The 26,985-nt window shown below is 40.8% G+C and overlaps 1 protein-coding gene across 7 annotated transcripts in view; it reads right to left on the bottom strand.

Moving 5' to 3' along the window:
• The window catches only part of ZMYM2 (zinc finger MYM-type containing 2), a 112,862-nt gene extending 86,388 nt beyond the window's left edge, over positions 1–26,474 (bottom strand). For 3 of the 7 annotated variants that reach the window (XM_042459375.1, XM_042459379.1, XM_042459380.1), the window contains exons 1-3: positions 26,322–26,473; positions 17,955–18,066; positions 13,066–13,917 (exon numbers count right to left, since the gene is read on the bottom strand). In XM_042459375.1, coding sequence (XP_042315309.1) covers positions 13,066–13,840 — 775 coding nt within the window. In that variant the 5' untranslated portion in view covers positions 13,841–13,917; positions 17,955–18,066; positions 26,322–26,473. Of the gene's footprint in view, positions 1–13,065; positions 13,918–17,954; positions 18,067–25,620; positions 25,640–26,321 lie in introns of those variants that run through there. The other 4 variants (XM_042459377.1, XM_042459381.1, XM_042459378.1 and 1 more) reach the window with 3 other exon arrangements.
• Between the last annotated feature and the right edge of the window lie 511 nt (positions 26,475–26,985).

Genomic DNA, 26,985 nt, shown 5'->3' with positions numbered 1-26,985 from the left:
TAAGACTGATGCATCCCAGTCATATAAAGCAGGTACAACAGCATAAGGACCATGGGTAGCAAAGCATGTCCTGGCTATTTTTTCTGGGTTTCATAACACTGTCCTATCTCTGTTGAAGATCCACCCAAGAATTTGTGCTAAAAGATACCACATTCTGAGATTAAAACTAGTGATGTGGATTTCTTGGGAAAAGTCCAATTTTCTTATATTTCTAAGTGATGTCAGCCATTTAGTTAAAATGTTTTATTCAAATACATTCAAAACTTTATGGGGAAATTATTTTACTGGAATATTTGTAATAATGTAAAGGGGATAATGTAAAGGGAATATCATATATTTCTCATATGTTTAACAAAAAATGACTTCATCTGAAAGATCACTTTTAAGGACATATATCCAAAGAGTTTAACTTCTTTTCCCAGATGTATACTGTAGTATCTTCAGCTTCACTCACACCCTACACTACTTATCAGATCCATTTCAAGTTGAAAAAAAATGAATTTAATACAAGCAGCTCAACTTTCTATTTCACAAAGGGAAAGATACAAATCTGTGGGCACAGGCAACTTATCACATTCTGTCTAGACCGCTTGCATTTGTGATGACTGGGAAGCAAGACATTTGGCAAAACAGAAACAAGATTAACACTGTATTTTTAATCTGTTCATCTGATTTATCAGTGCTCATCTTCTTAAAGAAATAACTAGCCCTGCCTATCCTGTATTCAGTCCATCTAACATGACTTGATTGTAGTACAGTCGGCCCTTCTTATACACGGATTTTTTATACACGGATTCAAGCATACACGGTTTGAAAATATTCCAAAAAAGTATAAATTTACCTTGATGTTCCATTTTTTATAAGGGACACCATTTTGCTATGTCATTATATTTAATGGGACTTGAGCATACACAGATTTTGTTATACACGGGGGATCTTGGAACCAAACCCCAGCGTATAACAAGAGTCCACTGTATAGCACATCAGACAACTAAAAATAAACAGAAACAGATGGGCGGATGGATAGATAGGTAGAGGGGGGAAATTTTGCACACCACATCTTTGGAGAAAACCTCATGTTGCTTCTTGCTTACTCCTACCTGCCTTCCCTCTTCCATCCCTTTCTATCTACACAAAACAGAACTACAGCAGTTAATGTAATAAGGCTAGCATTCTCTTCATTAACCTCAGGAAGTTCCCTACCATTTGTGTATAGCAATCCTGCTGTTCACTTGAAACACTTCAAATTCTAACATAAGGGTTGACAATTTCTCAAAGAAAATACAGTCTGCCCTCCCTTTACGCGGGGGAACCATTCTGGACTCCCCCGCATAAAGGGAATTCCGCCTAAGCTTGAGTCCCATTTAAAGGAATGGGGCTCGTGCACACAATGGCATGCGCGCGCCATGGGCAGGTGCCCCATTATTTCCTATGAGGCGTGCTGTCCCTTCTAGCGCGGCTTTCAGCATATGCTGAAAGTCGCGTATGACGCGGGCGCACTGTACACTCATCCCTCCATATTTGCAGTTTTAAGCAAAGGAGGTTTGCCTTTGCTTAACTCTGAGGCTGAGAGTGTGGCTTGCGCAAGGTCAGGCAATGGGTTTCTATGGCTGAACAAGGATTGGAAGGAACCCTGGTTTTCAGAGTCCTAGTACAACAGACAAATAACTAAACCATGCTGGCTTTTCAAGGAAGACTGACTAGTAATTTAGAAAAGACTTTTTCAGTAAAGGTCTAACCACAACTTCTTTTAGTAAAGACAGGAAAGCCAGAAGTCTAAAACACCTTGGTAGCTCTTATCACGCCAAGAATCCTGTTCACATCCTCAGGCTACAAATCCAAACACATGGGATAAAAGGATCCACAGTATCTGCATCAGCTATAATCTCCAAGAACAAACTGAGTAATTATATCTGCAAAGGGTCATGCAAATTCCTCACAGTAAACTCCACTGGATGATTCTACAGTTACACTGATAGCAGAGAAGTCTGCTTTCTTTGTTACTACCACTGTTACAACATAGTCCTTCCAATGTGCTCTAGTTCAATCTGCCCAAGTTCCTTTGGACCTATTCTAAGTTTTCTGTCATCAACTTTCTGATAAACCAGGAAAGTCTGCTTGGCTCCACTCTGTGGAAACTATTTTGTCCACTGCCCCACAGAACTTCAACAGGATCACATGCTGAGGTAGTAAGAAACTCAACAAGAGCTATCAGAAACCATTCATAGCCAATGATCTCCTGGGACAGACCTTTTTGATTGGCTTCCCAAACCTGCAGAGGCTGAGTCTCAGTGAGTCTAAACTCCACCGGGTATTGTCCACCATAACAGAATTATGGGAAATTTATCCAGTCCTAGATCACCACCATCCCACTGAGAAGAGGAAACTACCGTATTTTCCAGCGTATAAGGCGACGGGGGATACAAGGCGACCCCCACGTCGCCCGCCAGCAGCATCCGTGGCCTGCCCTCAAGGGGTCTTGCGCCGGCTGGAGGGGGCCTCTCTGGCGGCCTGAGAGACTCCAGACCTGGCCGGGCCGAGGCAAAGGGCCAGCCCCTTACTTCTCCGCACTGCCACCGCTGCCGCCACCGGGAATCCTCCGATCTTCCAGTAGCTTCAAAAGTCCACCTCGGAAGCCGCCACTGCCCCCCCGGGATCCTCCGCTCCTCCAGCGGCTTCCGCGGAGAACTTCTGAAGCCGCTGGAGGATCAGAGGATGTGCGGCGGTGGCGGCAGCGCGGAGAAGTAAGGGGCCGGCTCTTTGCCTCGGCCCGGCCAGCCCTTTTACTCCTCGGCGGCGGTGTGGAGAAGTAAGGGGCCAGCTCTTTGCCTCGGCCTGGCCGGCTCTGGAGCCTCTTCCCCGCCACCACCTTTTGAAAAAAAATGGCGGCCGCAGAGGATCTTCTCAGGCCTCCAGAGAGGCCCCCTCCAGCCAGCGCAAGTGCCGGCTGGCTGGGAGAGGACCCAGCAAGGACCCCAGAGACAGGGAGGTGGCTATGCCATTCACCTGTCTCTGGGGTCAAAATCCGACGCATAAGGCAGACTTAAAAAGTCGCCGTATACGTCGGAAAATATGGTAGGTCTAAAATGTAGCTTGCAGAATGGACGGGGCCAGATACCACTCAAGACAGAAACCATTCAAGATAGGTCATCAGGGGAATAAGCAGCGCCAAGCTGCTTCTGGCAGTGTGGCCTCAGAACAAATGTTCTACGAGCATTCTGGACTGAGGAGGCTCCAGGACCAGCACAAATTAGATTAGCTACTAAAATTCATTTATAGCAGAGGTGAGAAAAAGTGTAGCTAGTCCATGGGCTAAATGTAGCCCCTAAAACTATTTCAAAGCCTCAGAGGGGTCACAAAACCCTGTTTACTTTGACTGCACACTCTAGGACAGGGGTAGGCAACCTTTTTGAGCCAGGGGCCGGGTTGCTGTCCCTCAGACAAAACTGGGTGGGTGTCCGAGCCAAAAATAAATAAAATTAAATAATTTTTTTAAAAACATAATTATAAACCGGGACAAATGTAGGACAAAATTTTCAAATGGAGGAGACATTTTTTTTTAAAATGGAGGGCACGCAAAAAAATTTGCTGATTTTAAAAAAATGTTAATATAAATGCATGTTTCGGAGGCTTCTATAGACAATTGCCCCCCTTGCCCGCCGCTTGCCCCCCTTGCCTGCCACTTGTCCCCCCCTTGCCCGCCTCCTCCTGATAGGCCAAAGGCTCAGGCGGCAATCGGCGGCAGGACCAGGCTGGGGCCGGTCCCAAGGCCTTGCCGGGCCGCATCCGGCCCGCGGGCCGCAGGTTGCGTACCCCTGCTCTAGGAGATGGAAGGTAGATCTGAACAAATCTTGGAAAGAAAACCACATTACAGGTTTGCTTTAGAATCACGACAAGTAGGAAACAAGACACAAAACCACAAGATAAAGATCCTGCTCAAAGCCATGCAATGATTTTGCATCTTCAACAGTTACTATACTGCATCTACTTTAGACTGAAGAGACAATTTGCAATTTTGTGCAATTAACTACTCCTTCAAAGTAATAGTAGCAGTAATTTATTTATTAATGCTTAGGTCATAGACCATTTGTCCTACTCTAGAAAATCATTCTTAACCCTTCCAACAGTGATGCATACCAGAAAGATGGGCCTTCCATTAACAAGAACAGAACAAAGACTGGTAAATATCCTAAGATACCAAGCCACAGTTCTTAATTATAAAAACAAAATGTATCAATTGATAAAATTCTCAGTTTTGTCAAAGTACTGGCAGTGGGGACAAAAAGTAACCATCTGTATGCCATTCTAGGAGTTTTTTGGGCTAAGAGTAGGGTATAAATGCCCTAAATAAACAGAATAAATAAATCTATTGCTTATCCAACACTAGAATTTTGTCTCAAAATGACCTGCATCAGTTTTAATATACATGTTTGTAAATGTATTTTATTCAGAAGAGTGAAACCAAGTTTATTACTAAATTTCCCACAACTTTTAACAACCTCTGCAGTACCGGAATTCTGCACACAGTGCAGAACACTTAAGGATGAGTACCTCTGAATGTCAGTCAGACTTTTATTTTAATTATTAATATTAGTCCCCAGAGCTATGAATGAAGATCAGTACAGTATTATAAGCTATAGATAGTATTTGCAATACTATCTATAGCTTACAATAGAGTACAGGAGACATGTGGCCTTCGAAATGTTGCTGAACTACATCATGCTACATAATTTTCCACAAAGACTGTGATTATACGTGTTGGGTGTTCAACAACATTTGGAAGGTCCAATTTACAGGAACAATAATGCAGTTTGATGTAAAGGACAGAGCTACATTACACACTGGTAAGATACAAGTGGATGATGAGATATGAAAATAGTTAAACAGTTTTTATATCTTGGCTCAGTCATAAATCAAAATGGAGAGGTGCAGTCAAGAAATCAGAAGATGACTATGACATGGAAGGTCAGCTATGAAGGAACTAGGTAAAATTCTCAAGTGTGTGTGTGTGTGTATAATTAAATACTAAAGTCAAGATTGTCCATGCCATACTACAGTTGGCCCTCTGTATCCACAGATTCTTTATCCACAAATTCAACCATCCACAGTTTGAAAATATATTTAAAAATACATTTCAAAAAGCAAAGCTTGATTTTTGTCATTTTACATACGAGACATTGTTTTACTGTGCCACTGTATTTAATGGGACTTGAGCATCCACATATTTTGGTATCCACAGAGGGGCCTGGAACCAAACCTCAGGGGATACCAAAGGCCCATTGTATTTCCAGTTTCTAAGTATGGCTGTGAACGCTGGATGCTGGAGACAGGAAGAGAATCAACTGATTTGAAATGTGCTGCTGAAGGCAAGTTCTATGAATAGCACAGACTGCCACATAGACAAACAAATACTCCATAAGGAAATCAAGTCTGAATTTTCCTAGAACCCAGAATAACTAAAATGAGGCTATTGTATTTGGACATATCATGAGATGACATGACTTATTGAAAAAAATAGTTACAGTGATCAGCTGCTGTTACACAGTGAGTTTCCAGCAAACTGTGCATAAATGGTAATATGGAACAAATATGGTACTGACACAGTGGAGACAAAAAATGTTGGTCAGCCATATCACATAACTTGGAAATCACATTTGTTTGTCTATGTGGAGGTCCAGGAAGGCAAAAGCCGTTACATTTATAAAGCTGCACATCTGCAGCTAAACTGTCTGTATGCTATTAAGTGACGTCTTTGCGCCGCACGAGGGCGCCTAGAGTGCCCTTTCCGCGATGCAAGGAGCTCCGAAACGGAGCTCCTTCTGGGGTTTGCGTCGCTGGGCACAGCCTTTACATGGCTGCGCCCAGCAACGCATAGGAGAAAGGGGCCAAGAACACCTTGAAGCCCCATGGACACCCCTTTCCAGGCCGCAGGGAAGCTGTGGCCTGGAAAGCGGCGGATCGGGGCCTCTGAGGCTGCTGGTCTGGCAGCTGAGGCCCCGATACAGCGGGGAAAGGGGTGGGGGCAGGCCACCCCAAACGGGCGGTCTGTAACCCGCCTGAGCCAATATATATTATGCTATCATTATCCACTACAGGATTCTGGCTTCTATGTTATAGATTTGCTATAATATATAGTATCTTTTATAACTTATCTAGTAAAACCTCTTTTGAGCAAAGCTATGGGATCATGTCCCATGCTCTCAGCCTCACAGGCGAAGGCAATGGCAAACCTCCTCTTGGCCAAGAAAACCCCATGATAGGATCACCTTAGGGTTGACATAAATTGGAAATGACCTGAAAGCACAGAACAACAACAAATGTGATTCTTATGTTTGTAATTACAGTTCAGGTTCTACATTGAGAAATTAAAATCCTTTTGGTTTAGAAACAAAACTTAACAAATGGAATCTCATGAACTAAAGGACTGAACAGGACTTTCAGTGCTTTAGAGGGTAGGGCTTCTGCATACTGTGTTAACTTTGCCATTCTCAAAAGCAAACAGAAAAATCATTCCTACATTTCCTTTTTTTTACACATCTTATCTTCTTCAATGCATATCAGGTGATCGTACCTAAATTCAAAACTGCGACTACCTATTCCAGGGGTAGGCAACCTTTTTGAGCCGGGGGCTAGGTTGCTGTCCCTCAGACAACTGGGGGGCCAAAGTAAAAAAATAAATAATTAATTAAATAATTTTTAAAGAAAATTTAAATAAATAAATAAAAAATAAAATAATAATTCCTACATACACTGCATACATCATATTTTGAAATAAAAAACAAAATGGGAACATATACTATATCTAAATGAAGAACAAGAACAAGTAAAGTTAAATAAACAAACTTAATTCTGTATTAAATAACAATGTTTAATGGGAACTGTGGGCCTGCTTCTGGCTAATCAGGGTTGCCCTAAGTTGGGAAAGACTTGAAAGCACACAAAAATAGAAGCAAGTCACACTCTCTCAGCCTCAGGAGAAGACAATGGCAAAGGCAAAAATATCCCCTCTGAGGTCCAAAACATGAAGCAGAAATAATCCAGTTTGAGAGCGCTTTAACTGCCCTGGCTCAATGCTAGGGAATTCTGGGAGACCAATTGTATTTCCATCCTGCTAAAAGCTACTTAACATTCCAAAACTGGATTACCATTTCATATGCCATAATACATTTCTAAAAAGTACAATATAATGTTTGCAAATACTACTTATTTTTTGTATTGTTTAAATTAATACACGACAGAATTTCATCTTTCATACAGTCAGCCCTCCTTATCCACGGATTTTTTATCCATGAATTCAAGCATCCATGGCTGGGGATTCTGTGGGTTTATCGACCACCTCGTAGCTTAACAGACTCCCTAGCCGAGCTGACACAACTGGTCTCGGAGCTGGTGTTGGAAACCCCCAGGCTTCTTGTTCTGAGGGACTTCAACATCCCCCTCAAGACCTCTGGTGCAGCTCGGGAGTTCATGTTTGCCATGACTAACATGGGCCTATCCCAGATAGTCTTCGGGCCAACACATTGTGCAGGTCATACCCTCGATGCGGTCTTTTGTACGGATCAGGAATATCCGTGGGCAGAAATTATTTCCACCTCCACTCTGTCATGGACAGATCACTTCCTGGTCAAGACTGGACTGAAGGTGACTATCCCCAATCTCCTCGGGGGTGGTGGACCTATTAGAACGGTCCACCCTCGAACACTGATGGAACCCAAAAGGTTCCAAGAAGCCCTAGAGGGTTTAATGGAAGGCAACATCGGCGACTCTGTCGAAACCTTGGTGACCACCGGGAATAAAGATCTTTCCAAGGCGAATAGAAATCATTGGTACACTGAAGATCTCAGAAGGATGAAGCGGGCCGGATAATGACTAGAGCATCGCTGGCGAAAAACCCAACGCTTATCTGACAAGACACGTCATAGGACCTTGCTTAAAGGTGGCAATAGCTGCAGCAAAGAAGTCCTTCTATTCTGCATCTATTGTGTCTGCGAAATCCCATCCAGCAGAACTTTTCAGGGTAGTTAAGAAGTTAACCCAAACTCCTTCCACCCCAGACAAGCTGCTTGGGAAGGTAAAAAAGACCACCTGCTCTCTCGATCCCTGTCCATCGTGGCTGGCCATCCAGGGAGGTGAGGCAACTCTGAAGTTACTTCAATCTATAATCAATGCCTCCTTCAGGAAAGGTTGCTTTCCATCAAGTCTGAAATTGGCAATGGTAAAACCCATTCTAAAGAAACCTTCCCTTGATCCCCTGGACAAAAACAATTATCGACCAGTATCTTTACTTCCCTTTCTGGGTAAGGTGATCGAGAGGGCGGTTGCAAACCAGCTCCAAGTAGTCTTGGATGAAACAGATTAGCTTGATCCATTTCAAACTGGCTTCAGGTCGAGATATGGAGTTGCGACTGCCCTGGTCGCTTTGGTCGATGATCTCTGTCTGTGCATCGACAGGGGAAGTGTGGCCCTGTTGGTGCTCTTGGACCTTTCAGCGGCCTTCAATACCATAGACCATGGTATCCTTCTGGAATGCATCAGAGAGTTGGGAATTGGAGGCACTGCTTTGCAGTGGTTCCGGTCCTATCTCTCGGGAAGGTTTCAGATGGTGTCACTTAGCGACAGCTATTCAGCTAAGAGGGAGCTCAAATTGGGCGTCCCTCAAGGTGTGATACTGTCGCCAATGCTATTTAACATTTACATGAAGGCGCTGGGTGAGATCATCTGAAGACATGAGGTGGGATGTTATCAGTACACTGATGACACCCAAATTTACTTCTCTATGTCTCGGACTGTTACAGTGACCAAGGAGGGCATCTCTCCACTGAATGACTGCCTGAGGTCAGTAATGGATTGGATGAGGGAAAATAGACTCAAGCTGAATCCAAGTAAAATGGAGGTACTCGTGATAGGTAACCCCAATCCAGGCATGGAGATAAGTTCACCAGTCCTAGATGGGGTCGCACTTCCCCTGAAGGACTGTGTCCACAGCTTTGGGGTGCTCCTGGATTCGTTGCTTCATCTGTCCTCTCAGATTGGCGCGACAGCCCAGGAGCGCCTGCTATCAGCTTCGGCTGATATGCCAGTTGCGTCCCTACCTGGAGCAGCGGGACCTAGAAACAGTTGTACATGCTCTAGTAACCTCTCGTCTTGACTTCTACAATGCGCTCTACATGGGGCAACCCCTGTGCCACATACAGAAGCTTCAATTGATACAAAACATGGCAGCCAGACTGGTTGGCGGAAAATCCAGGTTCGACCGAATTACACCTATTTTAAAGTCAGTTGATTGGCTGCCTATTAGCTTGCGGGCACAGTACAAGGTGTTGGTTACTACCTATAAGGCCCTACATGACCTGGGTCCAGTCTACTTGAAGGAATGCCTCCTCCCATATAGTCCTCCCTGTACACTCCGGTCCTCCGGAAAAAAACCTCCTACAAATAAGAAAGACCGGATTGGTAGCAACCTCCCAGAGATTGTTCCCGGCTGCCGCCCCGAAAATTTGGAATGACCTGCCGGAAGAAATTTGCCAATTATCCTCGCTGGAGCCTTTCAAAAAGGTGACTAAAACCCTTCTCTTCTGGCAGGCCTACCCAGACTGAAAATTGCCCAAAATCAATTGAAACTTTTCCACACCTCTTTCATCGCGGATTGTGCAATAATTGTGATGTGTTGTTATATATTTTAACTGTGTCTTAATATGTAATTTTAAATTTGGGTGGGAGGGTTAGGCAGGGTTTTTGTGGGTTTTAATGTTTGATCTTTATGTACTATATAATGTTACCCACCTCGATCCCCAAAACGGAAGAGACGGGATATAAATAAATATTTCATTCATTCATTAATTCAAAATATTCCAAAAAAATAGAAATTCCAAATAGCAAACCTTGAGTTTACCATTTTATATTATGCTCACCATATTACAATGCCCTTGTATTTAAAAGAGCTTGAGCAGTCACAAATTCTGGACTCCGTGAAGAGTTCTGGAACCAAACCCCAGCAGATGACAAGGGCTCACTGTATTAAAAATTTAAAGTGTTTTCAACCAGCAATATACAGTGGACCCTTGTTATATGCTGGGCTTTGGTTCCAAGATCCCCTGTGGATAACAAACTCCATGGATGCTCAAGTCCCATTAAATATAATGGCATAGCAAAATGGCGTCCCTTATAAAAAATAGAAAATCAAGGTTTGATATTTGAAATTTATACTTTTTTTAACATTTTCAAACCATGGATGCTTGAATCCGTGTATAAAAAATCTGTGTACAGTGGTACCCCGGGTTACGAATTTAATTCGTTCCGCCGCCACTTTCGTAACCCGAAAATCTTCGCAAGCCGAAAACCCCATAGGCGCTAATAGCGAAAGCCGCGATTTCGTGCGAAAAAGCGCCGAAAAGCACCAACATTTTTTTCGTAACCCGAAATAACCTTCGTAACCCGGAACAGTTTTTTTCAATGGATTTTTTTCGTAACCCGGAAATTTCGTAAGGCGGCGCATTCGTATCCCGGGGTACCACTGTATAAGAAAGGCCGACTGTAGTACAGTGGTCCCTTCCCTTACGCAGGGGATCTGTTCTGAAACACACAACCTGTAATGGAAATTCCGCATATGCTGAAGCCCTGTTAAAACTAATGGGGCTCGTATCCACGGTGGCGCATGCCATGGGCGGGCGTGCCATTACTCTTTCCACCGCATGGCGCTGTTCCTTCCGGCACAGCTTTCAGTGCATGCTGAAAGCCACGTATATCACGCCTACACTGGCGCACTGTACACTCAAAAGGCTAAAACTACAGAAGTGTGATTTAGTGATTTTGAATATTTTGGACTCCTCTGTTATTCTCCCAAGTACTTTTCTCACTCTTTTAGTATGGGAAATAACTATGCACAATGTTTCACAAATCAGTTTGCAATCTGCCTGTAGCCTTACTCTACGATTTGCATTCATGCAAGCATCACAGCAGACATAAGGTAACCAAGTTCTTCAGTTTGTGTTAATAAATTGGAACAATGTCAAGACAACCACAAAACTTCTGAAAATTCTGGGTATGTGCAGTAATGAGCACTGTATATTTACTTGCACAAGATCAACTCTTATTTCTTTGAAAAACAGCAGCCCTGCATCCAGTTCTATCCCTCCCCTTTTAGGAAAAAAAGTCATCGGTATGTGTCAACCAATGACATGAATCAAGGAAATCCCTAACAATGTGATGTCAGAACACAGTTAAATTTCACTATATGTTATGAAAGGAAGAAACTCCAGGAAATGTATTTGTATTATGCTTGTTAAAGTGCATGCAGCAATCAAAAGACAAAGATATCACAATGGTCATATGCTACTTATACTAGAAATAATGCAAACCTCTGTGGAAGAAGACAAAGCTTACTGACACAGTAACCACAGCCCATGGGCCACTCCCAATACAAACCCTACTGAGGATGTATAGTGATGAAAGCAGCGATGTCTGCTAACTAAACCATGAGTTGACCCTACGAAAAGCAGTCAGATCTTTTCTGTTCAGCATCGACAATAAAGTCACTGGTGACCTGAAGCCACTGGTATTACATGGCTAATGCATTTAATATCCAAGTGCAAGGAAGATTCTCTTTGTCAAAATGACTAATGTTAAAAAGCTTATTTTTGCATTCTTACTCCAAGCAAAGTAGATAAAGGTCAGTTTTATTTTAAGATAATATTTCATTTTAAAATGCCTGTACTTCTGACATAATGTATCTGAAAATTTAGATTTAAAATGAAGTCTGAATTGAATATAAGTATACTCCATTTTACTTTTGTAATCTCAAAATGAAACCATGACCCTATCAAACAAGTTGCCTGAAAGCCTTAAAATATAAATTAAAGAGCCAAGAGGAAATCTGGCTTTTGATGGCAAGTAAAATGCAACATATTATATTTATGATTGTGACATTCTTCCTGGACCTAGCAGTTGGGAAGATTTTAATGTTATAAGTCTGACTGGTTCCAATTGATCCATCATATAGTTCTATTTTATGCTCTTCACAGAAAATAAAATGCAGCATGTTCATTTCACAATTGCTAATACTTGCTATTCTATGAATCAAAACAAAGGTATTTTTATACGATCTCAATGGAAAACGTTCTTTATGGTAACTACCAGGACTTTCTGGGAAAGATTTTAACAAATAGTGTATAACTTAATCCTATGTTTATACATTAATAATAATTCCTCCATAACTGTCATCCTTCAGCCTGTGAGGGAGTGAACAGGCAGGCCCAGCTCCATCAGGGCTAGCCTGAAAATAGAAAGCCCACCCTCCATGTTAACTGTCATCCTTCAGCCTCTGAGGGAGTGAATAGGCAGGCCCAGCTCCACCAGGGCTAGCCTGAAGAAAGAGAGCCCTCCCTCCATGATAACTGTCATCCTTCAGCCTGTGAGAGAGTGAATAGGCAGGCCCAGCTCCACCAGGGCTAGCCTGAAGAAGAGCCCTCCCTCCAGTCCATCTGCCTTGGTCCAGGCCTCAGAAGGAGAGAATAACCCCTAGACCTGATCCCCTTTCCCACCACCATTCTCTACTCCTTTTGTGTCGTGTCTTTTAGATTGTAAGCCTGAGGGCAGGGAGCCATCTAATTAAAAATAATAATTGTAAGCCGCTCTGATAGCCTTTAGGGCTGAAGGGCTGGTATAAATACCATAAATAAATAAACCCAATGGGCGATACCAGTGAAATAACTAACTTTTTTTAGCATTCTTTCATGTTAAAAAAACATCACTGCCTCTTCACCTCAGTGGTCAACCAAATCTAGTCCTACAGGAGAAAAGGCATGCAGACTTCATAATTAGAGGTTGTATTAGCTGCAAATTAATACATTTTAATTGTTACAGAAATTACTACATCTTTAGAAAATGAATTAATTATAATATGAGAACACAGGTTTACATTTTATCTTATCTATAGAATTAAATAATCATGACTAAATATATCTACCCTGATTTGGAAAATTGTGCCCCTATGAAAAAGAACCTGCAATATAACTGACATAAGCTGTCTTCTGCAACATTAAGACAAAACTAAAAGGTGCAACCTACCAGGATTGTGATGAGTCGCAGATTCTCCATTCTGAAAGACATCTCCAGCTACGTTCATTCTACCAGGATTGAAAGGTCCTACACCAGTCTTGGTCTGTGAAGTTAAAGATGGGGTGTATGTTTGTATATTAACACCAAAATTACTCGACTGCAGTCCGTTAGATACATCTCCCAAGTTGGTATTCTGTAGTGATGTTACATGTGTAATCATTAAGTTCATGTCTCGCCCTTCAGTATTTTCTAAACGGCCAACACTCACAGAGCTCATACCTCTTTCTAATGTAGTAACATTAGCAATTTGAATTTCAGAGTCTGGTTCTGTGGTTATACCACTATTACCTATTCCTGCATTTACCTTACTTCTTGAAAAACTGGGCGCTGAGAATTCCATCTCACTGGCTCTGTTTTTACATTCCGGAAATCTTCGTTCACTGAAACTGGAATCATTTCTTTCTTGTGGCTGATTTGTTTCTATATCTTCTTCATCATCAATAATAATAGTTTCAGTTATACTTCCCTTTTGAGTGGTCAGGTCTTTTGATGGAGCCACTAATTTGGGGTCATTTCCATGTCGTTCTTCATTACTGGATGAATTAAAAACAACATTTCTATGTTCTGCTACTAATGGTGTAGAAATCTGTGGAGGTTGTACAGGTTCAACAAAAACAACATCATCATCGTCTTCTATAGAAGTACTCTGGAACTTAGATCTAGAAACCAGAGAATTAGATGGACCTCCAAAAGAACCTCCTACATTGGTTAGGCCAGTTGCCATTGTGGTAGGCCCCAACAAACCAGACGAATGTTCAGACAGCGTCAGTTCTCAGACACCTTGTGGCCTTTCTTGGAAAACTGTCACAAAAGAAAAAAAAATCGGTTTTACAATAATAAAGTTCCCTGGTAATTGGTTTTAAAATTATTTTTTGAAGTAGCATATTTCCACTTACTTTTGTTCTGCTGATTTAGTCACATACTAAAACATAGAACAAGGCACCATTCCAACTGACCAAACTGATGTAACAGTGGTCAGACTTAATGTATAATATTTTTGTCTTATTATAGCAATAGCAAGTACATTTCTATACCGCTTATCAGTGCACTTAAGCACTCCCTAAGCAGTTAAGAAGATGTAGGCTAATTGCACCCAACAAGCAAGGTACTCATTTTAGAGACCTCGGAAGGATGCAAGGCTGAGTCAAGCTTGAGCCCCTGGGCTGGTATTGAACTCGCAATCTTATGAACACATAACTTTATTAAATAATATTTCTGCTCCATTAAAAAACACAGACCATGTGACCTTATTATAAGTGCAGATACCAAAACTGTTTCAAAAATTTAGACAGCATTTAAAATTTCTGCCACGTGTGCAGAAAGAAATAATAGCATTTAGAGACCAAAGGTATGTAAGAGAAATTGTATGTTTGGATATTTGGAAATTAATCTAATCCTCTTGTTGAGATGCAGACACATGTTTTAGCATTTATAGTCATAACAACCCTCACACTAGTATGCTGTCCTCTCCCCTCTCTACATATAAGGAAAGGACAACAAAATCTTCCACTTTTGCTTCAAGACAAGCTTCCTTTTATGCCTGAGTTCGCACACATGTGGTTTACTGTACGTTATCTTGGTTACTTCAAACAAACCAGGAATTTTGAAATAAGTAATTATTGCAGTACAGTTGTCCCTCCATATTCGCTAGGGTTAGGGGAACAAGACCCCCGTGAATATGGAAAAACCGCAAATAACAAAAACACTGTTCTTACCTGAGAATACACCTCTCTAGGAATCTCTAGGTCCTCCAGTGCAACTCTGTGGTCAATGTCCAACATACACTGACCATAGAATGGCACTGGAGTAGCTACAAATGGTCTTTCAGTGCGACTTTTAGTTAAAGTTGACCACAGAGTTGCACTGGAGGACCTAGACAGTCCTAGAGAGAACACAGTAATGAAATCCGTGAATAATCAAATCCGCAAATATCAAATGCGCAAATATGGAGGGATGACTGTATATTACTTTCTAAGGTTTGACTGCATTTAGAATTTTCAATCTTTTGTGCTTGTATTGAGACATGGGGAATGTTCTTCTTGTAACTGGGCTAAGGATGTAACTATGATGCTCTTAGACTAGAGTGAATGTTCCACATCCAATTATGTGATAACAGACAACTCAAACACGCTTCAACTATCTTAATGGATCTATCTAATTGGATCTATCACTTTATTTCAAAGAAGTTCATTTTAGACTTAGCAAAAGTTCTTTAGAAAGAATACTTTTAGGAAATGGGAGTCTAAAATAAGCGTCTTGTTTATACTGCATGCTTTCAAGGCATGTTCAGCTTATGGTGACCCTAAGGCGAATCTATCACAGAGTTTTCTTGGCAAGATTTGTTGAGGGGGTTGCCTATGCCTCCTCTGAGGCTGAGTGTGACTTGCTCAAGGTCACCCAGTAGGTTCCCATTACTTAGTCATAGTCCTACACGCAAACTACTATTTTTGTTGTGCGCCTTACACTTTCTTTTATTATTTGAAAGAAGATCTAATGTGAAGAAATCTCCATTAGACCATTTTATACTTTTAATTAGCAGAAACTGAAATATCTTTGATAATATCTTTCACTTCTACTTTCTGAGAGGTTTGGCCCTGATATACATCCTTCCAAAAGTAGATTTTATTAAAGGTCTACTGTTTTTCTCAAGACACAGGTACATATCTTATGCTCATTTCAAATGGCCTCAAATCCGACATGGACAGCGTAAGCATAAGTTGGATTCATGGCAAAATATTACTTAACATTTAAAGCTGCTCTCAAAGCTACCTCATTAGACCTTCAGCTCTGCCTTACTTCATACAGAAGTCAATCACTTTTTTGTGAGACAAACTCCTATAAGGTAGAAAGTTCCCAAGGAAAATTATTCTGGATTTTCAGTTACTACTAGCAAATCACATTTGAGTTCTGAAAAATCACAATCTGTTTACAGCCAACAATTGGAGTGGTGAACTTCCAGAATTCCCTATAAATCAAACTGTGTACACCACAGGAAAAGGACTCTTGGAAGTCAATGTAATATGACATTTTAGCCACAGGTTTTAATTATTCTGCCATCTCAATCTCATTCAAATACAAAGTTTCCCTTCCCTAGGCTCTTTTCATTTGCATCTCATATTATAATTATTAAAACCAATTTTATTCACAGCTGGTGGAGATATAAGGGGCATTTTTATAATATATTTGTATGACTACACTGTAAAGATTGTTATGCACGTATCACTAACTAATAAAACATTAAAAATGTTTAAAAACTAGCACTGGAATTTCAGAGGGTCTTGTGGTACCATAATGACTAACAAGTTTTATTTGGTCTAAGCTCAGAAACAATAAAACATATTAGTCTTCAAGCTGCCACACAACACATTTTTTCAGTGCAGCACATTAACAAGCCCTACCTTCCCAAAAATATTGGAATTTATTTTTACCTGAATTGCTTTATTCCCGATAGAATTTGCTCATAAATAAAAACTGCAAAAAGCAGTGTGACCATTAAAAATCTATTAATATACAATTGTGTTTAGTGTGCAAACAAGTGCTATAGAAGGACCAGTTTCCCTAGTGACTATTAACAAGGACTACGTCTCAGTTAAGGACTATTTCTCAGTTAAAAGTTTAGTATGTTCACACAAGTTAAAGCCAGCAGGCATTTAGCACTGAGAAACACATTCAGATAAATAATATGCTATAATAAACCCATTATATACCAACGTATGAATTAGTACTTCCTGTTTAGAGTAAGATTAAGTATACTTACTGGAAATATCATGAATATCAAAGGATCTTATCTGGATTGGACAATGCTTAGTACTACACCTCTAATCAGTCTTAAGTCTATGAAGTTACTTCCTCTATAGCAAAAAATAGGAGTCTGGGGGAGTCTGGCTGCTCTTGATCTTCCTCACACTGTTCATAATGTTGTACAGCTCTTTCACTCCCTTAAACTGTCTTGCTAAACTTTTTAAAAATTTAGGGAAGCTGCATTAATCCACGGAGAACCTGGTTGACCTTTTCAGCATTACCAATGCAGTTTGTTTTACTTTGAATTAAAACGAGCTAGTAACCAAACTTCAATGTTCACAACATTAATGAGGTACAGACCTAAAAATGATGTATGACACTGGCTAGTATTTTATTACTACTTCTCAGCAGTGAGACTCCCAAACTGGTTTTGGTAACCTTCCTTTCACACCCACTGCCACCACACAATTTTTAAATAACATTTTGGGGCAATATAGCCAGTAGGCCCAAATACCCTGATCTTGAAAGTTAAGCAAGGTCAGCCCTGGTTAGTATTTGGATGGGAGACCTCCAACGAATACCAGGTGCTATAGGTTATATTTCAGAGGAAGGAACTGGCAAGATCATCTCCAAGTATCCCTTGCCTTTGAAAAACCTAAGAAATTCATGAGGTCACCACAAAGCAACAGGTGGCCTGAAGACACATATACATACAGTCAGCCCTCCCCACAGGTGGGCTTGCCTTCAGCGGCTTTGAGCTTACGCAGAAGGCAAGCCCTGACAGAAGTAAAGGGGCTTGAGAATACTCTTTTCCCCATACACGGCAGGGTCCAGAATGGATCCCCCACATATGGGGAGGGCTGACTGTATATGCATCTACATCTGGCATTTTGAAGACCAGCCACCCAATATGGAGAAACCCTTTTGGAAGAATTCACATTTATCATTCAAAAACGAATGTTGGTACTTACCCGTGATACTTTAAAAGGTTTTTTGTTTCTTTGTTTATTTATTGCATTAATTTGTTTGCCTCTTAGCACACAAGGGCCCCTCACAAAGGGATGTGCAATCATGTATCGCTACCCCAAAATACTCACCCATTCAAGATCACACAGCAGTATTTCAGATCTAAGAAGCTGCTTCAGTGCCCTGTTTGTACTGGAAACTCAGCTCACTTCTTCTGAGGCACTTTGGTTGATAATCTGTATCCTGAAACAGATTTAATTCTTGTTAAGAATGCAATATTCAGAAGTGACACAGTATTTCAGCCTTCAGACGATATTGCTCTCTAGCTCAATTCTACCCCCTCGTCCGCTAACTAACCTTCAAAATACAGTAATACAGCAGGCTCCATCTAATACATCAAGCCACTTAAAACACAAACATCTGAAGCCTTATGGCTTTTTTTTGCTGAATAGCACTATCAGATGGAAAAGTATGATAGATCTAAAAATAGTACACAATAGGAAAAGTACATTTATTCTTTTATTTTGTATTTTTAGAATTTATCAATAGATCATATCAGAGATTTTGGTCCAATACATGATAATCTAAAATAGGCAACTATGAATGTTTTAATTTTAAAAAAATAGATTGTCCACTGGAATTTCTCAATCATTGTCTGAAGATCTTCAATAATGACCTCAAACAGAAGTACAGATGCATGTCTAACTGAAGCTGAAAAGACATTCTACAGATGGGAGATCATACAATACAGAGTGAGTTTCCCATATCGGGAATTCCAAAATCTGAAATACTCCAAAAACCAAAAAAAGATTTTTCATCGGTAGCTGCAAAAGTGAAATTTTTGCTTTCTGATGGTTCAATGTACAAAAGTTTTGTGTCATGCACAAAATTATTAAAAACATATTCTTTAAATGAATTTTGTGTTCAAATTTGGGCCCCATCTCCAAGAGATCTCTTATATATATATATGTATTCTAAAATAATTAAAAAATATCCCAAATTCAAAACATTTCTGAGTTCAACATTTTGGACAGGGGAGACTCAGTCTGTGCTCCTAATGATCACCAAATATATTTCAGACACAGTACTTGTGTAACCACCAAGAGCCATCTCTTCAGAAGATTTCAGCAACTTGACAACCTTGGAAGTGGTTGTAGGTAGTGATATAAAAGACAAGCTGCTGAGGTCACTTGGGATCTGTCAGAGATGGCTAGGAAGATACCACAGATTACAAATCTGTCATTTCTGGGTAAATGCTAAAACAGATAGAGCCAGCATGGTGTACTGGAGGCCTGCACAACCTATGGTCCGGGACCCGCATGCGGCCCATCAAAGGGTTTTGGGCAGCCTGGAAGGCTGTGGAACAACTTCATGTCCTACTGAGGAGAGGGCCGTGTTCAGGAGGACAGGCAAACACTGACCCTGTAAGATTCCCCGGCTACTCGGCTTTCTCCTGAGAAAGCCAGGTGGCATAGGAAGAAGAGGGGCAAATGCTCACCCCTCAAGGCTTCTCAGCCGCTCGGCTTTCTCCCAAGGAGAGGGCTGGGTAGAGGAGGGAGAGAATGGAATTAATATTAATAATATTAAATAAATAAATAATCAATAAACTAACAAATTAATATTTAATTAAAACCAATTTGTGACCCAAAGATCAACCTATTTTAATTTTGTCCCCTGCCTACTGCCAAGTTTTGCAGGTCTGATGTAGTGGTTTAAATTTTGGACTAGGGACTCTGGGAAACCAAGATTCAAATATCCAGTCAGCCATAGAAACCCAGTTGGTGACCTTGTGCAAGTCACACTCTCAGACTGAAAGGAAGGCAATGACAAATGCCTTCCGAACAAATCTTTCCAAGAAACACCCCTTATAATGTTTGCCTGAAGATCACCAGAAATGACTTTAAGGCACACAACAACAACAACCAATCTAAAACAGGTAACAAACCTTTCTCTCAGACATATCAATCACCTGTCTGTCTTACTACCATTCAGGCTCAGTTTATTGGTATTCATCCAGCTGATTACTTAATCCAAGTCCTAGTCAAAGATTTGCACAGTCACACCTGACTTTTTACTCCGAGACAGAACTGCTTATCATCAGCATATCACTGTCACTTTACTCCAAACCCCTTAATAACTGCTTCCAAAAGCTTTCAATAATTAAATAAGATTCGTAACACTTCAGCATACCCTAGGCCACCATACCTCAAACCTTAAGGAGTCAAAGAACAGGTGTACTGTATATTGTTAACTTTCTGAAACTAGCCCTGTAGGTAGAAGTAAAACCTCTGAAACACAGTGCAGCCAACACTCAGTTCACGGAAGGAGTCCACAAGAATGGTATCAAAAGCCAATGAGAGACTGAACAGAATTAACAGGTTGCAATGAAAAGTCATTCAATCCCACAGCCAGGCAAAAAGCCAGTTTAAAATAGGGTCAGTGTCCTCTGAAACAGTGTCCAACAGGTCTGCCATGATTTTGTCCAGAGGCCCTAAGCTACAAAAACTGTTTGGCAATTGCATGGTAGTCAATCAAAACCAGAGTGGGGTTTTTAAGGTGTGGTGACACTATCACTCCCTTAAAAACACCACTTTGTCATATAAAGGTATATTTACCATATACTGCTTTTTAAAAACACAATATATCATTAACAGGTACAGGCATCCTGAAACCCAGGAATAATAGTCTCTATCTGGTATCATATAAGAGCTGTTTGACTGTGGAACTCGTCCTTGCTAAATCAACCAATATTTTTCACTGTTAATAATAATCACTGACCTTTTTTTCAATATTTAAAATATCTAAATGTAATATCCATTGCCCTTCTCTCCAAATTCAATACTCAGATCCAAAATCGCCAACGTAGAGTCCAAGACACTATTATTCTAGACTCTAATCTTATAAACTCAATAAATAGCATACCTACTGTATATACTCAATTATAAGTCTACCTCATGTATAAGTCGAGGTCTGGTTTTGGAGCCAAAATTATGGATTTTGCCATGACCTGTGGATAGGTCGAGGGAAAAACTTGAAGGCTCCTTTGGTGTGTGTATGTGTGTGTATGGCAAGGGAGATTCTCATTGAGGCTTTTTGCTTCATCCTTTCAGCTTTTGTTTCAGCCGGACGTGTAGGTGGGAGAGTACTCTTAAACAGCAATATCAATCAATCAACTAGGACTTTCTGCTTGGCTCCAGAGAGAAATACTCTCTGCACCGCATGAGAAATCTGAAAGAGCTGCTATCACATTACCATTGTGACCAGTAAATAAGTCAACCTGGGATTTTGGGGTCAATTTTTGGGCATAAACTTTTAGACTTATAGATGAGTACATATGATATTTCAATGCATTTGAAAAAATGAATGAATAAATTTGGGGGGGAGAGAACCTTTTACCATAAAGTGTAATCGCCCAGTCCACAGACCACCTACTAGCTTTAATTGGGCATGAATGACAAGTACTGATAAAACATGTGGTCACACCTTGCCTATCTCAGACCGCAACTACTGAAACTGATCCCACAAGACTGGGCAGGCAGACATATCAAGACACCTCAAATGCATCTGCTAAAATTATAGCATTACGGTCATTGTGAAAACAAACAATTATTCTCAAACTATTTCATAAAACGATCAAAAGAGTAAGGCAATAACCTCTGTTGTGGCTCATTCTCTTCCCAGAAAATGTTACAAATCAGCAAAGATTTCAGTAAGTAAATACCTATGATAGAGTTGCCATTGGGTCGCCCTAAGTTGGAAATGACTTGAATGCACACAACAACAATATATTTGCCATTGCTTCACATGTTAAAAAAACCCATGAATGAGACACATTCCAGTTACCCTATCCTCAACAGTGCTTCCCAGGTCTTGCAGACTCAAGGCCGTGGATTCCTTGTTTAAGTCTATCCATCTGGAATCTGGTCTTCCTGTTTTCCTACTGCCCTGCAACTTACTAAGCATTATTTGCCTTTTCTAGTGAGTCATGTCTTCTCATGATACAGTGCGCCCTTGGCTTATGCGGGGCATCCGTTCTGGACCCCCCGCGTAAGCCAAATACCACACATGCTCAAGCCACAGGTGCACGCCCCAGTCATCCAAATGGGACGTGCTGTCCTTTGCGCCCCACGCGCGGCTTTGCTCATATGCTCAAAGCCATGTATAATGCAGGCACACTGTATGACCAAAATATGACAGTTTCAGTTTAGTCATCTTGGTAATACAGTCAGTGCTTTGTATCCGTAAGGGTTCCATTTTGTACCCCCCTTGGTGCCAAAAACCATGGGATCTCAAGTCCCGTTGGCTTTAATGACAATGTTCTATGCATGCAGATGTGTGCACACGCCACAATTGGGGTGAATGAGGTGGGACCACCCACAGATGCTCAAATCTGCAGATGGCAAGCCTGCTGTTGGAGCAGGCAGACTGTACAAGGTGTCCTGGTAATACAAACTAAACATGAAGATTTGATTATCTCTTTAATTTGGAAAAATTGAGAACTTAAACTAAGGCTTTTTAAAAAAACCTCTTGTTCAGCACCAGTATCTGCATCTAAAGACCTTGTGGCAACAGAGAAAACAAAAGAATGTAAGTAGATTTCCTGCAGACACAAGTGTTGGGCAAATCTAGCAGTAGGGAGAACTATGAGGTTTTGGCAGAAGTCATTTTCTAAAACACATACTCTAAATTAGCTCTTTCAAAAAGTACTCATTATAATATATTTCTGGAAATTATAGCAAAATATTTTGTAGCTCACATCACTACTTTATAATCTACCTTTCCTCCACAGTCTTTATAATCCACCTTTCCTCCACAGTAGATCCTCCTGTCTACAGGTAAAGACCTTTTCACTTAGGCAGGCCTTTGGTTTTTAAGTTACTGCAGCAAAAGGGATCTCTTAATGGGATATGTTATGATTTGGGGGAGGAAGGGTCCAATGTCTAAATTCTTTTATTTTCCCCATCTGTAATTTAGTTACTAGAACTACAGGTTGAGTACTCCTTATCTGAAATGCTTGGTAACGTAGTACATATGGTATTTGCAAGGCTGGAGAGAGGTGGCTGGAGACAGACTGAGGATCCATGAAATGGCAGGAATTCATGCATAGTCTCCAGCACAAATCCACACCTCCCACAATTTCACAGATTTTTCACAGCTCTCTTCAGCCTCATGGCTCATTTGTTTGCTACTTGTGTTATGTATGAGATGTGAGGCTGGAGACAGACTGAGGATCTGAAAGACAAACAAGCTGGAGCACCACAAGCAATGCCTCAAAGGTGGAAATGGGCGACGAGCGACAAAAAGTTTCACCTTTTGTAGGTTTTTGGGTTTTGCATGCTCAACCTGTATTATTTAATCTTTTAACGCTTCCCTATGAACCCATTTTTAGTGCACTTTTCTTTTTAACTTGATGTAAGCTGCCTTGCATCTCATGCCCAGAGAAAGGCACAATAATAAATAAATTAATACACTAAAGGATAATTGATCAAACTATGAATACCAGAATTATGTAACATACTTATGTACAGTTTGAACCTTTTTTAAAAAAAGTCTATACTGTATACTGAAGTGTTGCTATTTAAAATCTGTAGTCTAAAAGCTTTTGCAGTGCAAAACAGTTCCGGTTTATCAACAAAGACAGGATAACCCAATCATCACAACAAATTAATTACATGCAACACAAAAACTGCTTGGACAAAAACTTTCACCCACATACACTTACTTTCATTTGGCCAAGTACGAAATCAACATTCACCAGTTTTCTACTTATCCTCAATTATTTTAAGCGCACTCACCTTCTCTCTTTAGAAGAGTACTTTAAAGAAGAACAAAGAAAGTCTGTGAAAGCTCTGGAATCAATTGGTTTCTTTGCTCTTGCTTAATGTATCTGTATAACAAACCAATTAGATATTAAGATATTTATTCTTCCCTGTTCTGCTACCATGTTAAGAAAGTTCTTTTTTAATATTGCAAATATTTTAGTATACATTCAACTGGATGTAGGTTGGCTCCAAATTAATTCCTTTGAACACTCAAACAGGAAACTCAAGTTGCTGTTGTAGTACTTGCTGACCTAAATCCAACTGCTAGTCTCAATTAGAGTACACCACTGATTCAATGGAACAAATATTATAGGAACATGGAATGTGAGAAACCATTTATCAGGACAAGCTAGACACTGTAAAACAAGAATTCTGGGTGAGCAAGCTAAAGTAAACGGAAGTTTTTGAGTCAGACAATTACACAGTAATTTATTCAGGAACTGAAATGCCATGAAGAAATAGGACAATATTAATAGTGAGGGGAGATGTAGCAAAAGCAAAGGATATAATGCACAGTCTGACCGAATCGTATCAATAAGACTACAGGGGAAATCCATCAAGATATCCATAATCTATGTTTCAACTACAGAGGCAGAAGAAAAGGAAAGTGAAAGATTATACGCTGGTGTCCAGGAGGAAATTGATCACACACACACACACACACAGAGGCTTCCTGGTAAGGTATTAGAACGTAAAAGCAGAAACAGAGTAGAATCAAAGACTGTAGGAGAGCTTGGCCTAAGATAAAGAAATGAAGCAGGAGAGTGACTGATTGAATTTTGCAAGGTCAACAATTTCTTTGTTCATCACAAACACAACAGGTGACTATATAGATATACAGTAGTATATCACCCGATGGCCAATATAGAAATAAAATTGACAACATAACTGGAAGAAGATGGAGAAGCTCCTCTCTCTGTGCATAAACAAGAACAGGAGCAGATTGTGACATAGGCTATGATCTGATAACATCGAAAATTAGAGGAAAGCCAATGAAGAAGACTAAATCAATCATCATTGCCAAACTATAACCTGGAGAACATTCCTGTAGAATGTAAATATAATGCAAAAATTAGATTTGCATTATTAAGTCTAATTGATCATGAGGAAGAACTCTGAACTCAGAGACATTGTGAGGGGTGAAATGCAAGAACAACAACAACAAGAATAAACAAAAATCTCTAACTAAACCACCACCACCCCACAGAATGACAGATTAATCTCTTCAAGTAGTTAAGGGGCAGCATGGCTCTTCCTTCGTGGCTACAACTCCTTCCTCCAATGTTCCATTCTCAGTGGTAGAGAAAGAGCCATCCAGGAAAGGGAATGACTATAGCCTAACTAATCTCTGGGAGAGAAGATTGCAAAATGATGGCATTAATGAGAACCAACATGCTTGAGCACCCTGGAGCTGAAGGATTCATAAACTGAAGCAAATTTATCCAGTCTGTAATGTCTGATGATGGTGGAAGGAATGATCCAGGTAGTGATTCTCCAAATTTCTTCAATAGGTTAAAACCCCTCTATACTGAAGTTATAGCTATCAGAAAAAGAATCTTGATGGAGCAAATACAAAGGGGAACAGATTTAAAGTCTCGAAAGGTGGTTTGCTAAGTATCATGAGAACCTTATGGAGATCCCAAGTTGAGAAGCAATGATCTACTTGAGGGCTTAGGAAGAAGGCCTTGAGGGTGAGAAAAGAGGGGATGTTCATGACTAGGTTATAAAATGGATAAGCAGAAAACATGCCTAAGTGTGTTGGGTTTCAGCCCAGCATTGTAGAAATGCTTCCTTTACACTGGCTGTGAGGGGAGGACTGGCTGACCTGCAAGCAAGCCCATCTGAGAAAGGTGGTCTCATATATTCTAATAATAGACCTCCTCTTGAAGGCTAAAATTGTATTTATTATACTGTGTGAATAACCAGACCTCACATAAAATCTCTTTCAGTTGCTAGGTGGCTAGGTACAACCAACCTGAACCCGGGTGTAGAATGGATCTTTGGCTGAGATCAGACTTGATCTGGAGAAGACGGTCCCAGCTTGCCAGGCTTAGCAGATGGGGAGGTCCAATGAGGCGCTATGAGAATCACTGATGCTCTCTCCTGACAAGATTTTCCTGAGTACCCTGCAGATTACAGGTATCGCCGGGGGGGGGGGGGGGTATAGGGGCCCCAGGTTGTTTGCAAGGCCCCCCCCAGCTTTTGCCCTGGAGGAATGAAACCCGATGAAATACCAGCAGAGATTGTTGTTTGCGCCTGAGACAAATAGATAAACATGCAGATGACTGAAATGCAACTGTATCTGATGGAAGATGGTTATGTCTAAAATTCATTCTCCTAGATTCAGTGTGTGCCTGCTAAGGTAGTCTGTTTTGGTGTTCAGGGAGCCCTGGATGGCTTCTGCTAAGGGGAGCAAATGGTGAGCCACCTTGTATAGCGATAAGGAGTGAAGACCGCCTTGTCTGGTCAGATAAGATTTTGCTGTTTCCATCTAGACAAGGATATGCATCCCTTTGAGAGCCTGTTGAAAGTGGAAGAATGCCAGTTTGATGGCCTGTAGCTCTAGCCAATGATACTGTGGAAGAATTCTGATCTGATCCAGAGACCCAGTGGCAGGCGGTCCTTGAAATAGATCCCTCTCAAGTGAGGAGGCTAGCCTCTACGGTAAGAACTTACCTCGGTAATCCCCTTAGAAGAAGTGCTCCTGGATTGTCTGAAGCCTTTCCATCCAGAAACGCCTGCATTTGATAAAAGAATAGTAACTCGTTGAGAAAAATTTGAGGTCCATAATCACACTCTGCCCCATTTCTGGACACTATGAACAGGTCTGAAAAGATGCCGTTGAACTTCTTATGTGGGTGAACCTGCTTGATGACTCCTATTTTTAGAAAGTGAGCAATGGCCTGGCAAGTTGTGATTCTTTAGGATGTTTCTGGTCACTGAAAACTGGAAGAACTAGCGTCTGGGTTGGTAGTTGACTTCTGTTTTGTACCCTTTGTTCACTGTCTGTAAAACCCACTGATCTGATACTGAGGCGGCCATGGCTTTGAAGAAAGTGAAAGCCTGACCCCTAACTGATGGAGAGGATAGTCACATGGTTTGTTTGCTTTTGTTTTGTTTTTTGGAAGACTGGCTTTCCAGTGGAGCAATTCTGCCTAGTTTTTGTGAGGATGAAAAGAAAACTAGGAGCTAGATTAGCCAGGTTTTAACTGACCTAAAATTCTAAGAACGAGAAAAGGATCAAATGGAACAAAAGGCCTGGCATTGTTTACCCTAGCATTGAAATTTCTTCTTGAGCACAGAAAGCATGGCCTTCTTCTTGTCCTTAGCTTTAATGCTG

This window comes from Sceloporus undulatus, chromosome 3, assembly GCF_019175285.1.
Source record: "Sceloporus undulatus isolate JIND9_A2432 ecotype Alabama chromosome 3, SceUnd_v1.1, whole genome shotgun sequence".
Lineage (NCBI taxonomy): Eukaryota > Metazoa > Chordata > Lepidosauria > Squamata > Phrynosomatidae > Sceloporus > Sceloporus undulatus.
Note: the sequence above shows the minus strand (reverse complement) of the source record. Positions and strands in the feature narration are given on the sequence as shown.